General features: G+C 45.3%; 3 protein-coding genes across 6 annotated transcripts in view; 2 read left to right on the plus strand and 1 right to left on the minus strand.

Annotated features, from left to right (window-relative positions):
* Window positions 1-1,558: 1,558 nt before the first annotated feature.
* Window positions 1,559-5,393, plus strand: LOC131698698 (ubiquitin-like FUBI-ribosomal protein eS30 fusion protein). The gene is made up of 5 exons (XM_058992050.1): window positions 1,559-1,687; window positions 2,969-3,050; window positions 4,090-4,234; window positions 4,569-4,624; window positions 4,871-5,393. The coding sequence occupies exons 1-5, from the start codon at window positions 1,629-1,631 to the stop codon at window positions 4,994-4,996; spliced, it is 468 nt and encodes a 155-aa protein (XP_058848033.1). The 5' UTR covers window positions 1,559-1,628; the 3' UTR covers window positions 4,997-5,393.
* A 1,216-nt stretch (window positions 5,394-6,609) lies between these two features.
* Window positions 6,610-10,343, minus strand: LOC117422578 (peptidyl-prolyl cis-trans isomerase FKBP3-like). The gene is made up of 7 exons (XM_034037737.3): window positions 10,207-10,343; window positions 9,489-9,590; window positions 9,055-9,153; window positions 8,650-8,785; window positions 7,702-7,769; window positions 7,142-7,239; window positions 6,610-6,883 (listed from the first exon to the last, which is right to left on the minus strand). Exons 1-7 carry the CDS (start codon window positions 10,309-10,311, stop codon window positions 6,829-6,831), a joined length of 663 nt encoding a protein of 220 aa, XP_033893628.3. The 5' UTR covers window positions 10,312-10,343; the 3' UTR covers window positions 6,610-6,828.
* Window positions 10,344-10,685: 342 nt separating this feature from the next.
* The window catches only part of LOC117410622 (Fanconi anemia group M protein-like), a 54,152-nt gene continuing 48,871 nt past the window's right edge, over window positions 10,686-15,966 (plus strand). For 2 of the 4 annotated variants that reach the window (XM_058992052.1, XM_058992053.1), the window contains exons 1-4: window positions 10,726-11,664; window positions 12,989-13,161; window positions 13,964-14,041; window positions 14,808-14,966. In XM_058992052.1, the coding sequence (XP_058848035.1) occupies window positions 10,944-11,664; window positions 12,989-13,161; window positions 13,964-14,041; window positions 14,808-14,966 (1,131 nt within the window). In that variant the 5' untranslated portion in view covers window positions 10,726-10,943. Of the gene's footprint in view, window positions 11,665-12,988; window positions 13,162-13,963; window positions 14,042-14,807; window positions 14,967-15,966 lie in introns of all 4 variants that reach the window. The other 2 variants (XM_058992051.1, XR_009307721.1) reach the window with 2 other exon arrangements.

The following is a 15,966-nucleotide window of genomic DNA, read 5'->3' on the forward strand; positions in this document are numbered from 1 at the left end:
ATCTGTTGAATGGCGCCAGGCCCTCTAAAGAACGGTTTCCACTGACCAGATCTGTTCTGGAAATGGTTCTTGACAAGCATGCTGTTTCATTGGGGTAGTCCCTTGTTTCTCCTGCCAGTTCATTCATATTTCAAGAAATAAACTGAGGGAACACGAAGCTGCTTCGTGGCTTGGGCCTTGGTTTCGGGAGACGAGGTTTCATGCCACTGCATGGCACACTAAGGGGGGCTCGGGCTTTGATACAGCAGAGTTGCCTTGAACTAGGGCTCCTGGAACCAGGTTACAAGCCACTGTTCCTGGCTTAGTGTTCCCTTGGCTCTAGAGCAAACGGCCAGCCTCCCTACAATACAACCAAAAAAAACCCAAAAAAGCTTGTGTGTAGAGAATGAAGTGAAGTCATTCTTTACACTAAATTGTTGTCACTTGTGGCTTTGAACACTGAAGTGCTATTGACAGGCCTTGTCTTGGGCTCGGTCGCTTTGTTTTAATAAGTATGTACAGTGTTTGTGGTTGCTTTCAAAGACAAAGTGCAATACCAATAAGATCCAGGCGGGGAGTAAATGGACAGTGAAGATCCTCACAAACAGCAGCCCAGGCTTGGCTGACAGTTCTATGTAATCTAATGGTGATGTGGCACATACGCTGTATAACCAGTTTATACAGCCCTACCAGAATTGGGGGGCTTGATAACATTTCACATATAAAGTGACACCTTCAATTCAAATGGGTGCTGTACTGTACATTACTGCAGGAGGAAGTTTAATTTGGGTCGAGATTGGCACTCCAAGGTTTTTTTTGTTTTTTTCTCTCACAGAATACCTTTTTGACCTCACACGTGGATATTGCGGAAGCTATACAGCCTAATGCTGCTCAGATATTTACTTTATTAATCTGTCATCAGTTATTAGGGTGCCAGACCGAGGATTCGTGTTCCTGGGAGAAGAAATCAACAAGATTATGATATCAGCAACATAAAAACCTTGATCTGCCACTCGCTAGGAGGAGATCGGGCTAAAGTGTAAGCAGTTTAAATAATATAGTTCAATACATTTTAATCTCGATCAAAAAATATTTAATTTCTGTCAAACTTTGCTAACAACGCAAAGTCTTTATAAACGTTATTTTTGTAATCGTTTTACATTTTACAACTACCTTATAATATCCTAATTCTCAAAAAAAAAAAAATGCAATGTAACCGAACTGGACTTCCATCACTGTTAATTGTCAAACCTTTGGAAGAAATGACACCATGAAATAGATTTGAATGTAAAATGAAAAAAAAACGTACACGTGATTTCTTTATACCTAAATCCTGCAGGCAAAAGAAAACAACAAAAAGGATTGTTTAACACCGCGTCGATCATTTAGACATAAGAACATAAAGTTTACAAACGAGAGTCCATGCAGCCCATCTTGACGTTGTTATAATGTGTCCTTTTCTTTTAGCATACGCATCTAAAGCTATATATATATATATAGTTTTGTTTTACCTAAAACGAAGAATAAAGTGAATTTACCAATTTGTAGTGGAATTACAGAATATAAACTGGACCCAGCTGCGCCCCCGTGTCTGCAGCAGTAACGCATGCTGCTCAAATCACGCAGCGCGGTGCCCCTGAAACCAGCGCATGCGCACAGCAGAGGGAAGGACAGTCCTTTTTCCTGTTGGAGTCACACGCTACAGACGGTGGGTGAATTCTTCTGCGCAATCGTGGCGTTGTTTTTCTAAAAAATGTACTTAATCCGCGTGTCTAACCTTGATAAAAACATCAGTTCTGTTGTTTTAAACGTGTTATGTTCGCGGGTAAGTAGTTAGATGTTAAAAATGTTTACGAAATCTTGAGGTTTTGTTAATTCGTGCAAAGTGGTACACGGCATCGATACTGCTGACTATTTAAACAGACGGAGACGCGGTCTGACTCGAATACATGCTTGTGAAAGTGTGTCTGTTCGTATGGTGTCGCTTTCAGTGTTGTTTTATGTAGTGATTAGGTTAGGAGTTGCGAGAGGCGAGCCGCGATGTCCGAGTGAAGTGAAAGGATCCGCTCCTGGTCGCACTGCTCCGCTAGGCCCGAGCACATGGGTTCATTCTCCTCGGAACCGGGGGTCCGGACCCTGTGGTTTTGTTGTGGACGATCTCGTAAATAAAGTAGTTACGGGCACCAAGTTAACGAGAAAGTAGCGTCTTTATGCCTAAACAAAACTATTCGGAGCTGTCGCTGTAATGATCGTTTAAACCGAGAGTAAACTGGGCAGGATGAACACGGGTCCGTGGCGAGTTACATGGAGTGTGTTGAAGCTGCAAAGTGAATGCATCTTTCTTGGTAAAGGTTTGCTCCGTGTTGATAGCGCCACCAGTGTTTGTGCATTGCCTACATGCAGGCAATGCAGTTCATACACAGCCTACTGCTGTTCTACTGCGAGTAGATTATTTGACAGATTAGCCGTTTGTTAGGTTTTGCGTGCTACAAAGACATCGATCAGATAAATTGAGATGCAGCCAAAATAAACAGTACATCAGTTAACAAAACTGTTTTATGAAATAACGCGCGATAAACTAGTTTATTGAATCCTGTTTTTGTGCGCACATTTGTATGCATGCTGGCTCTTGAGAGAAATAATCTCGCTTTTATAAGCGATGTCAGATTGTGGGAGCGAGGCAGCAAAAGCTACAGTGTGTCAATGTGTTCTCAATGTATCTGAGGTTCACAGCAGAGCTGGGGCAGTTCATTCATTATTACAGCATCTGTTTGCTGAAATGAGTTATGCTGCAGTAAATAAAACTACAATTATACTAAAGGAACGAACAACAACACAAACATGTTTACTCGATTTATAAGTAACTAAACAATAACCACAGGTACTAGAGCTTCTGTTTTTTCAAACCAATGGGGTCACTGAAAGTGGTTGAAAATACAAGAACAGTGATCGCTGGACTGACCTGTGGTGTTCACTTTCTCTCCTGCAGACGGACCATGCAGCTGTTTGTGCGCACACAGAGCACCCACACCTTGGAGGTGACCGGGCAGGAGACTGTCCGGGACATCAAGGTAGGCATGTAGAGCCCTGTACGGGCATGCGACCCCACCAGGAAGAACACGCTGCACTGCTCGCCACATCACTTTGTTTTCAGCATTGTTGAAGGTTGCACATGAATGTCTTTATACATATACAGTGCATGCATACAGTTTTCTGAAAAGTAATCCTGGCATAGGTGCAGAGAGACGGGCCGGGCTCGTTGCCTGCTGCAGAGAGACGGGCCATTGCAAAGCTGCACTTCATTCTTTCAGTTTGGGTTAGGCTGATTTTAAGTCTTAAGCTCAGTATTCAGATTATCTCAGCTGGCTCGTATTTCTACACCTGTGCTGTGCTTCCGAGTCATGTGGACACAGTTTACAGAAAGCATGTTCTAGAAAGTGTGTTCTAGGACTAACATGGAAGTGCTTCAGTACTCGACACAGCACTTTATCAGAGCTCAGATTCATGCACACGTCCGCCGAGGTGAAACTACAGTCCCTGAGGATCGTTCTGCTGTAGTTTGAGTTGCCGTGTGTGTGTAAGCTGGGCCCACACCTTGTACAAATGGTAGTAAAAAATGACAACTCCTTGAAGTTGAATGGATTTTTGTAAAGATGACTGTCAGTAAGGCCCTTTTCTTTGGAGGTCCCGCTAACAAAAATTAAACTTCTGTGAAAATTCAGTGTTTGTCATTTGATGTTTGATTACAGTTCCTTTTTGGAGCATTGTACTTCAAACCTGACTATAGAGTGATCTGGTTTTAACATTGGATCTGTGGGAGTTTATTTTATATACAGTACTCCTTCATCATTTCACCGTTTCAATAGTTTACTAATGTTGTTAATTTACTGTTGGGACATGTGAGCAAGCCTTGGTGAATCATTATACAGAAACAATATCGCACTTCTACAATACTGCCTTCAATATGTGTTCTTATATGTCAGATAGAGGGGGTACTGAAGAAAGCCCTCTGTGCCAAAACAAGGCCTTTTGTGTACTTTCAGCAAGTCTGTAATATGAAGTGTCATCAGTGAAACTCATTTGTTTTCCTGCTCTGTGTGTGTGCTGCAGGCCCATATTGAGTCTCTGGAAGGGTTTGCTGCTGATGACCAGGTCATCCTGCTGTCTGGCACCCCTCTGGATGATGAGGCTGTCCTGGGAAACTGCGGCGTCACTGAGCAGTGCACTCTGGAAGTGACCGCCAGGCTGCTGGGAGGTGGGTCTCTCTCTCCTCTCTCTCTCTCTCGTTGGCACATAGGGTCCTGTGTCCTAGTTTACTGTAAAATCTGTAGAACAGTTCATGGGATTATACACAATTGCAATCCCGAAGGTCTGTGAGTCAATGATGAAAGTTCAAGGGAGTTATTGTGCCCAATATGCAATGTGTGACGGTCCAGTTTGAATGAATACATTAAAATGCTATTAACAATACCAGTGTAATTGAAGCTTACAGTATTGTAGGTAGTGTTTTAAACTGAAGTTAAGAAGCAGACATGGGGAGTGAAATGAACATTGCTGTTTTTAATGAACTCTTCTCTTTCTCTCCCCAGGCAAGGTCCACGGTTCCTTGGCTCGTGCTGGCAAAGTCAGAGGACAGACGCCAAAGGTAAGTGAAGAATTAACCAGAGGAGCTTCTCCTGGTGTCTGTGTAAACCTGTGAGCTTCTCCAGAACTACTGAGATGCTCGCTAGCCCTGTGAGGTTTGCTGAAATATGAGCAGGGTTAGAATTAGGGCTGTTTATTGTTTGTGATATCCGTGCTCGCTGTGTAGCAAGTGCAGCCTTTAAAGATGCCCTCCTTATTTGTGCTCGTTCTGTTTTAATGGAGTTGTTGTTGTTTCATTTCCCACCAGGTGGACAAGCAGGAGAAGAAGAAGAAGAAGACGGGGCGCGCCAAGCGTCGAATCCAGTACAACCGTCGCTTCGTGAACGTGGTGCCCACCTTCGGCAAGAAGAAGGGACCCAACTCCAACTCCTAAACACGCCCGGGCTGACGGAACAGCTCTGCTCTGGGGAGATGCACAACAGACCCAGCCCATTCCAATGGGTCCTTCCTTCCTTTCTGTTCTAGTCTATCTGAGCCTCTCTCTCTCTGCAGTAATTTACATCCTGCTCAATTCAAATTCAACAGGAGCATAGAGCACTAAATTAAGAGACGCTTTTACATTTTCTCCAGTAAATTCAATATCTGATTTTTCTGTTGCTGTTTTGTATTAAATTAACAAAAAGAGCCACTGTTCTAGGCTTCCCAGACTGGCCTTCAATTGTACTTTGAGAAGAATTTAATAAGACGCAGTTTATCATCTGGAAGTTTGTTTCTGTATTTCTCTTCAATGCAAGGTGTTCTGAAACTATAAATAAATTGCAAAGACGAAATGTCTGTCCTGCTGTCTGCTGATTTGCTGTGTTTGTGTGAGTGGGGCGGGACTGTGTATCAGGAAGAAATATTACATAAATAGAAACTTAACCACAAGGTTAAACGAGAGAGTGCGCTGGTGAATTCAAAATTCTCTAACTACGACATTTAACTGTTTTATTTTTATTTTTTTATTTAGTAGTTGCCAGTGTGTTTTTTTTTCTGCTAATTTAGACTAGCCAATTATTACCATGTAACGTTTCAAGCATCACTATTTGAATACATGTTCTGATGCTTTCCTAATAGAATCGCCACCGCAATTAAACTATTACACTCATTTATTGAAGCTGCTCTCGCACTTTCTACTCGTTGATCTAATATTGATTCATAGTGTCCTGGAATTATGGGTCCAGTTGACAACCCTAACGCCATAGCCGGGCCCCCTGAAACTAAAGGACGCCCCGAGCTGGTCGTTTTTGTACAGTACTGGTTTTGCAGTTTTACCTGTAAAAGCCCTGCACCCCCTGGTGCTGGCGATGCAGCTGGCATTTTCCAGACAGCAGCAGGTTTGTGCAGCACATCATTCCCCTTGAGAACTGAGACTCAAATAAATCCACTCCTACGTTATTAAACACCAGTAATAACTAAAAACAATGCCCATTATCTAGGATAGAGGATACAGAATCAATCAACGCTGAGGGCATGTATTCTTGATACCTAACTCCCCCCCCCCCCCCGATAGAAGACATTGTGCCCCTTCAAGGGCAGCTCCAGCTTAACCCAGCAATGAATTGTAATTCTACACAAAAGTGACTTCATTTCATCTGATCACATTCTAGCTAGAAACCAGTGCTGTGTTTCAGTAGATCTTCATGACAATCCCTTCGTCTTGCTCGGTGTCTGCAGTGAAGACTCTTCCAGTGAGGTTATTGTCAGTATTTGGGTGAAAGTGGAAGATCCTAAAGGTCACGGAGATGAGAAGGGGCATTGTGAACTCCATGACACGCACTTACACAACAGCGGGTCCCAAGTCTCCACGCTGTGGATTGTTCTTGTTTTGGTAGAGCATTGAAGGGTCTGCATATCACCAAGGATGTTGGCTTGTAGCTTTTGTTCTGAAGCCAGTCAGATAAACTGTTGTAATTTGCAGCTTAAGACTTCTTGTGAAAGGCGCTATAAATAAAATCTCTTATTATTAAAAGCTCATCAAGAATGACAACACAAGGTAGGCAGGCGCTCGTTTCATCAAAGCAGTTTATTTATTGCAGTGCAAATAATCAGTAACAAAAACAAACAGAACCACAGGTTTGATGCCTGCACTTCCACACACGACAATGCTGTAACCCAGCCCGGATCCAGCGCTTTCATTACAGGCCCCCTCATGAAACGCAGGAACAGGGTCTTCACGAAACACGGCTGCACTCCAGGCTTCGTATAACCACAAGGCTTCCTTTATCAATCGATGGAAACCAACTCCACTTCAAAAATAAGATTGGCATTCGGCGGGATTCTGTTATTGAAAAGATTAAGGAAAAAAACAATATACGAAGTGTAGCAATGCAGACGAGACAGCCAAGACTGGCACCATGCTGGCTGGCAGACTCTTATTGCATAGCAGTTTCACTCATTCCACGTTTTACTAGGAGCTTGGTCAGCCACAGTGCATAGATAACAAGTGTCATTAAAATCGGAGTAAACGCAGGACTGGATCAAACTGCTTTGCAACACGAGTCTTATTTCCACTCCTGGAAATCAGTGAAAAGGATACTTGGCATCGGGCAGCCCCTTCCTCCCGTAGGCCCATTCGGACTGGATCTCCAAGCGGGCTTTCTCTCCTTTACTCATGGTCAGCACAGCCTCGTCCCACTGCAGAGGGACAAACAGAAGCCAGCGGGTGAGTTCAGGGGACTCCAGAGAGGTGCACGAGTCAATATCCCGTAGACACACTGGGGTGCAATTCAATGAAACGGAGCCAACGGTGCGATTAATGGAGGCAGCACAGGACACACTGACAGCACCACAGCGCAACCGTGAAACTGCACAGAACACACACACTATAAAAGCAAGTCATTTTAAAGTTCTGATGATTACATACAGTTTGATATTCAAAGACAATTTTGTGTATACCTTCATAGAAGTTTCAACACTTCTATGAAGGTATACACAACCTGATAGAAATTACAACCTGATAGAAATTACAACAATTTCTCAAGAACTAGGGGGTGTTCAGAACTTTAACCACCAAAGAACAAACATGTCCGCGAGACGTGAAGTGAAGGACTGGGATTACTGAAGGACTTTCATCCTTTTTATACTTTCTTCACTTACCCCTCTTATAACTCTTCCAAGACCAACCTTGAAGGAGAAAGGCCTGGACTGCTTTTTCTTCTTGGCTGCTGCAATGACAAAATCAAACCATCCTGTAAATAAGAGTCATGAACACAGACTCGCTCCACGCAGGACCAGACTGAACCTGCTCTGTGAACGAGACTCGCGCCACGCAGGATCAGACTGAACCGCTCTGTGAACGAGACTCACTCCACGCAGGATCAGACTGAACCGCTCTGTGAACGAGACGCATTCAGTAATATTACAGAGAATCATCACAAAAATAGTGGACACGCTCTCAAAAGCACCCCCTCCCCCAGTCAATACCGACCCATTAAACCACAGGGCACCACTGCACACTATGTAAATATTCCTGGGTCGCTCTACAGCACGTTGCCCTGTGTGTGCTGGAGGGTGCTGTGTTAGGGTTACCACACTGCACACTATGTAAATATTCCTGGGTCGCTCTACAGCACGTTGCCCTGTGTGTGCTGGAGGGTGCTGTGTTAGGGTTACCATATGACTCCATGTACACTAGGGCAGTTTGGGACACTGTGGTAAGTGTAATCCTGCTGTAAAAGGTACCCGAGACAGATAAAACATACCAGAATGCATTGCCATGCGAGTTGAAAAGCCTGCACTGTCCTGGTGTACACGGGAGTCGCATGGTAACCGTATTCTGTGTCTACAGAAACGAACACACCTGGATTCTACCTTGAGAAATGGATCTCCGGTCACTTTCTACCCGTGGCCAATCAGGAGAGATTCTCTGAGCATGTCATGGCTGGGTCAGCTGCTGACGTTGGATGGGGAGTGATTAAAGTGATACCGAGGCGTCGGCACATCCCTAGGTCGTCCCCGGGCACACGGTCATGTTAAAGTGGGATTCTGCAGTACAGGGCAGTAGCCCCAGGGAGGGGTCCAGTCACCCTGTGTTCAGGAGCTTACATGTGGTCACATTAGAGTCAAAGACAGTCCCGTCCTCCAGGGTGCCGATGTACCAGCAGCCCACAGCCTCGCCCTTCTTTGGGAAGTTCTCCTTGTCTCCCTTCTTCAGCACATATTTGGTGTATTTAGGAGGACCCTTTTTAAAAATAAAAAAACACAAGAACATCACTGTTAATAGGCAAGGACTCCCATTCCTTAGTTTGATCCATTCCTGGTTTTACTCTGAGTTTAAGACACACACAGGCTTGTTACCATTACTCTGTGGATAATCAAGCTGGTTGTAAAACCTGGAATGGGTGACCCTGCTATGCAACGGGAGTCTTATTTGCATCCCTGGTGGAGGCAGTGCAGACAGACTGTTCATACCCGAGATGTGATACACCTCAGTTTAACGAGATATCTCACCTCGTCCACGACCTCCTCTGGTTTACTTTCCTTCTCTTCAATCTTGACAGCCTTGACCTGCTCCGTGACCTTCTCCAGCGGGTCTGTGCCTTTAAATCTCTGGATACAGAACGATACACAGCAGGAAATGAACACACACGGAGGGTATGGCCCCTGTGGAGCTTCCTGCAAAATCCTCACTTCAACCAGCTACGAGGAACCCTTTATAGAAGCTACTCTATATAAAAAGCAACATGGTCAACACTAACAAGTATGCAATTCATATAGCTTGTGTCTAAATAAAGGGCCATGCAGACACAGGTATGACTGAGTAGAGTAGTGGTTTCTGTTTTCAGAGTGGTCTTCACTGGCAGGTTATTTGGTAGCAGTCTGCAGTTCTGTGCAATGTGCAGACACATGATTTGCAAAGCCGTTTCTTTGCAGAACCCCTGTACCTTGCTCTCGAAGAGGTTGCTGTAGGCTGCAATTAGCTGCTCCTTCTTGGCGGTCTTGGAAACGTTCTTGATGTTTCCCATAAGCTTGTGCTCTGCAAGAAACTGAAGGAGACAGGACAGGCACATCAGCGAGGGGCACCGTCTATACTGGAGTTTACTGAAACTAATAATCATTCACAATGGGGACTGGAATAGTCACGAATATGAACACCACAAAATGTAAGAACGAGAGGAGGCCATTCAATACGCGACACAATCCACACATATACAACAGAGTCACAAGACCCCGCATACAATCTCCTGTCTGCAGCGTGTTCGGGGTTTCCATTACCTGTGGGAAGAGGCCGCACAAAGACTGCTGCCAGAGAAAGGGTTAGGATTTATTCTGTACTTAAATACTTCAAGTGTTTATACGCTGTGTAGAAAATAAAAATAATAAAAACGACTTTATATGAATTCTGAAATAAACTGCGTAGAACTCGAATATTCTAGTTTTAGTCCTAGATATATTTTTTAATAACATACGCAACGTTTAAATTAAAAGTTGATCAAATAATCGACTATTAACTTCATCACACCGTGTGATTTACACAACGCACGATGCTGCGCAGAACACGCATTTTGCGGCGATAGCAAGAAGGCGCCCTGCGTTAGACAGAGACCCGCAGACCATGCCAATAGTATCACTAAGATAATGCAAAATGATTTGTACACCCACCGAGTCGGCGCCATGGTCTTGTAAGAATTTTATAATGTCTTTCTTGGCGAGATCGTCACTTTTGAGTTGCTCATCGCTCCATCCCCGTGTTAGTTCAGCGGCCATCTTCAAGTTGTAACTGTGATGAACCCTGAACTCTTGAGCAGGGCTGGTGTATAAAAGCGGGAGGCGCGGCCAGGACGCCGCTACACTCTTCCAGGCAGGGTCTTATTATTGATTAATTAGTTTGATGTTTAGCACGAACTAAAGTTGTTTAATTTTTGCAAGAAGACAGAAGTCGCTAGCATGCTTTCTATGTAACTTGCAGTAGCTAATGTATTTTTTATTACATGATAATTTTTCCTAATCATTTGACTAAACAAAATATTTCAAGCGGATAACTGACTCTAACAATGAAGTGATGCATTTGGTTTTGCACGTGTATTAATTGCATTCGCACCCGCCAGCTGGTTAGTTTTTCTGCAGCTCTGCGTGGCATGACGGCATATCCGTTAAAGAATTTTCATCCTCAGCCAATCAGATCGAGCAGATCGGTCCTGACCTTTAACCCGACAGCGCCGCTTTCAAATTGCAAACACGGAGAATATGAAACCGGGGAGCACGGCATGAGCGAGACACGGCTTCGCAAAGCAAGTCCGAGTGTTTATTTGACTTATAATTTCAAAGAAAAATGTCCATCTCTTTCACAAGGTGACTGACGCACTGCCACTCACAGAAGGGCATTTCACTGTGTAAACATGAGCGCTGGGAAGCAGATGACCTTATTCCAGACTTGGGGTACCCGTGTGCCCCAAAACCAGGGTCATTCCGAGCCGCCAAAGACAAGCAACAACGTGCAGGCAAGAAGGAAAGCGAGCCCTGGTGCCAGAGGTGCTACCAACACCAACACCAACAACAACAACGCCTTGAAAACTAAAACGGCGCCAGCGCCCCTGTACCGGAATCCGCTCTGGGGGGAGATCGGTGCTCGCACCGCGGCGGACACTGTCTGTGCCGCCGGGTTTGAAGATGACAGTGAAGACGATCTGATGCTGGTTGCCGTTTACGAAGCAGAAAAGAGCTTGGATGCGTCTGGCACCGGCGATCTGCGCTCGGGAAAGCCACCGCTAGAAGCAGCAGCCCTGCCACCAAACCCGCACAATGCGCCCATCGCCATTGAAAACCTGCCCGGGTTTGACATCTCCTCCGCCGATGTCTGGATCTACCCCACCAACTACCCCGTCCGGGGTTACCAGTTCAGTATCTCCCAGGCCGCTCTGTTTCAGAACACGCTGGTGTGTCTGCCCACAGGGCTGGGGAAGACGTTCATTGCCGCCGTGGTCATGTACAACTTTTACCGGTGGTACCCGTCTGGCAAGATCGTATTTTTGGCTCCCACGAAACCTCTGGTGGCGCAGCAGATTGAAGCCTGCTACAAGGTGATGGGTATCCCACAGGAGCACATGGCTGAAATGACCGGTAAGGATGGCTTGATATTTGACTGATTTTCACACAATGCCACTGAGCAGCCCCTGTACTTCAGGGATGGAAATAAGACTCCTACTGCACAGCAGTTTCATCCGTTCCAGGTTTTAATACGAGCTTGATTAGCTGCAGTGTGTAGGTATCAAGCTCGGGTGCAGCTGATGAAACGTCTAGTAAAACAAGGAATGGATCAAACTGCTATTCAATGGGAGTCTAATTGCCAGCCCTGTGCTTGATTTGCTGGTTAGACTGTCACCGATGCGTCTAGAACACCTAACACATGCGCTGCCACCCTGCTTTCTGACTTTAAATGACACACAGAGTATAAGTTTTTTAACTGGAAGTGACATAACTCTGTCCCGCTCTACAGTGCAATGCTTCCAGAGGTGTTTCAAAGTTAAGTGAACTTGTTAGGGGATGAAAAGTTAAACCAAGCACCAAGTAAACCTTTGAGTTACTCTTAGTGACTGTGCAGAATGTCCTTCTTCTTCTGTCCAGCAGGTGTCAGTGGTACTCCACACACCCGTAGTCCTGACACTTTACAGAGCATCCCGATTACACAGCAGATTAAGCCATTTCAGGTTTTACTCTTCAATTTAATTAGGAATGTATAGAGAAGCTCAGGTTTGTCTAATGTGCACCATAAAAAGCAAAACGTGCATTCTGCTTCTGTAAGTCAGTGTGAGGGATACAGAGATGGAAATAAGACTCCCATTGCAGACTGTGACAGCTTGATCTCTCCCGGTTTGTTCTGTGAGTTTAATAAGACACACCTGAGCTTGTTAGCGGTACACAGGGGCTAATCAAGCTTGTATTAAAACCTGGAATGGGTGAAACTGCTATGCAATAGGAGTCTTATTTCCCAAGAAGGCAGTGTGGTCCAGTGGTTAAAGTCCAGGGCTTTTAACCAGAAGGTCACCGGTTCAAATCCTACCTCTGTCACTGACGGACACACTGTGTGACCCTGAGCAAGTCACTTAACCTCCTTGTGCTCCGTCCTGCGGATGAGATGTTAAATCAATGTCCTATTGGAAGTGACTCTGCATGTAATGCACAGTTCACAGCCTACCTCTGTAAAGCGCTTTGTGATGGTGGTCCACTATGAAAGGCGTTATATAAAATAAAGATATTATATATATTTCACCTTATGTACTTTTGAAAAGGACACGGCTCATTTGTGTCGGGTATTATTGCTGAAGCAGAAATCACTGCAAAAGCACCACATGAATTGTATAACCAGGTTCACTTTGCCCTCCCATTTGTTCCTTGTGCATGGAGCCGCTGTGTCCCTAACTGACGCTCCCCGCTGTCTCCTCAGGAAGCACGCAGGCGCTGAGCCGCAGGGAGATCTGGAGCCAGCGGAGAGTCTTCTTCCTGACCCCGCAGGTCATGGTGAATGACCTGTCCCGAGAGGCCTGCCCTGCCGTCCAGATTAAGTGTGTGGTCATTGACGAGGCTCACAAGGCTCTGGGCAACCATGCGTACTGCCAGGTACTGCCGCACAGTAACCAAACTGCACTGAAGGAACATTACAAAGTGTGAAACGCAGGGGTGGAACGATTCAACGTGAATCGATGAGTCCTTCTACTTTACATGAGATATAATGTCATAGCAGAGCTGTGTATCGTTGTACGAGACCAAAGGCACAGCATGCTGTAGCTCATCCTAGCACAGCGAGTGGGTCTGGACTGAAGAGTAGCTGTGCTTTATAGTTGGTATGAATGCATGCTCTTCCTAACTCATTTGCTTTTGGTCTTTTAACACAAGGACCATTTGATCTTCTCGTGCATCATACAAGTAGCCCATCAGAAGCTTTGCATGTATCGTGACTCTTTCCACATGGTGATCTGCGTATCACACTATGTATCATATCGTGACATCAGTAACAATGAACCAAAGTGTTCTCATCAGAACATCACCAGACATGGCCATCTCGACCCACGTGTGCTGCGCTGGATTCAGAACAGGGCCGCAGTATTTAGTGGAAATATCAAGATGTCTAGGGCAGTGCTGTTAAAATAAATGGATGGGGTCAATAGTTACAGCCAGGTTTGGGATCAATTAGTGTTTCTCAATTCCATTTCGAATTCCCTTTTAATCAATTCCAACACATCATCATTGATCAAAATTGCAATTAGCAGCATTCTGTTAAAATGAGCTTCTAATTTTGTCTCTCAAATTCCAATTCCAGTTCCTTTTGAAGGAATTGGAATTGGAATTGGAATTGGATTTGGAATTGGAATTGGAATTGGACTTGCCCTCAGCCCTGGTTACTTGTCTCTGTTGTTTGCAGGTCGTCAGGGAGCTGGGTAATCACACCAGGCAGTTCCGAGTCCTGGCTTTAAGTGCCACTCCGGGCAGCGACACACGGGTGAGTGAAGGATACACACACGCTGCATACTGGAAATGCATTTCGTTCTGCCCTTTTCAACAAGTAGAAAGAGTTTGCCTGTGTTCTGCAATGCCTCCGCAAACGTGCTGCCGACGGCACTGTCAAGGGGCCCCCTGTTGAAGTTCTTTTTTCGGTACAGTCTGTTTTCCGCACACTCAAGAAGGCACGGGCCGAAACGCGTGCTCTCTGCAGGACCAAGCTTCTTACAAGTTAATAAACTAAATGACACAAAACCTGATGTGAATTCCTGTTGCATTGTTCAGCACTATTGAGCCGTAGCATACCTGTTGCAGTAGCTCTTCCCCTGAAGAACGCTGTTCAGTGCACCTCCCTTGCCATGCATTAGAACAGCAGAGGCCTGGGGCGCAGGCACCATGGATACAGGGTTGTGGGCTGACCCTGCCTTACGTTTCTCAGGCCTGTCGCTCTGGTTCATTCTAGAGACATGCTCTTAAAGCTGCAGTACCTCACAATCCACTTCAGTTTCTTTCATTAAAATAGAAATCCCTTTGAGTCTCTTTTCTGCATTTTTTGTAGTTTTATGTTTGCAGTGTAAACTTGCATATTCGTCTATCGTATCTAATAAGTGTCTTTTCTATTATACTTTGCCTTACAATGCCTTGTATTAGTACAGTACACTTCTTGTGTGTTATGGCTTGCATGTATGTATGTCATGTGTTTTGAAACCCGATGAATTTGGAGTACAGCTCCTAATAGAAATGGTGTGTTGTTTTTTTCTGGGCAGGCAGTACAGCAGGTGATCTCTAACCTGCTGATCTCTCACATCGAGCTGCGTTCAGAGGAGTGCTCCGATATCCAGGCCTACTCCCACCAGCGCAGCGTGGAGAAGTTTGTGGTGCCTTTGGGGGAGGGGCTGAAGGCACATCAGAACAAGTATCTACAGGTATGTAGAAAGCAAGGGCTGGGTATGACAGGACTGGGACACACTGGGGTGGGGGGGAGGATCTCATAACAGGCTTTTATTTTCATTCCGAGAGGATGGTTGGGTCGTCTTGAGTATTCTGAAGCTGTGGGGGTGTGTGTGTGGTTTTTTTTTTATGGTCTAGTTATAGATCGATTTCAGCGAAGATTAGCAAATAGAAACAGTAACTGTGAGACTGTGTTTAGTTTTAAATACTGGCTACGCAATACCCAGCTGTGGGGTAAATGGGTTCTTGTGCAGGTAACAGTTTCCTGGGAGCTTGTGTTTATTAGTAGCCTTTAGTGAGGCACGCTGTTTTGTGGACGGAGCACAGCGTCATGTGCAATCTGTCCTGGTGTCTTGTGGACGGAGCACAGTGCCATGTGCAGTCTGTCCTGCTGTCTTGTGGACGGAGCACAGCGCCATGTGCAGTCTGTCCTGGTGTCTTGTGGACGGAGCACAGCGCCATGTGCAGTCTGTCCTGCTGTCTTGTGGACGGAGCACAGCGCCATGTGCAGTCTGTCCTGCTGTCTTGGAACAGTTGTTTGAATGGTTCTGGGATGTGCAGTTTGCTTGGACAGTTTGAACACGTTGTATTGGCAGGAATTCCACTTCTCTGCTGAAAGCTTTCGTTTCTGCAGGTATGGACAGATACAGTAGTACTCTAGCATAATGGACCAGTCAAGATACATCAAGGACAAGCCTGCCAGGATTTCAAGGTCCTTGGGAGGGAGGTGTAATAGAGACTGTTAACAGTTTCAGCTCCTTTTCCAACTGGGGAATAAAGACTAAATTAGAATAAATACATTCAAATAAAATCCTTTTAATTTTCAAGAGTGTCCCGTTGGCAACCTTCCTCCCTTGGGTTTCCCGAGGTCAGTCGCATCATCGGTGCAGTGCAGCTGTGCCAGGAACAGTGGAAACAAAGCCGAGGCTTCCCCCTGCTCATTATCATGGAAACCATTGTGGGTTGTGGCTGTTA

This window comes from Acipenser ruthenus, chromosome 18 (assembly GCF_902713425.1).
Source record: "Acipenser ruthenus chromosome 18, fAciRut3.2 maternal haplotype, whole genome shotgun sequence".
Lineage (NCBI taxonomy): Eukaryota > Metazoa > Chordata > Actinopteri > Acipenseriformes > Acipenseridae > Acipenser > Acipenser ruthenus.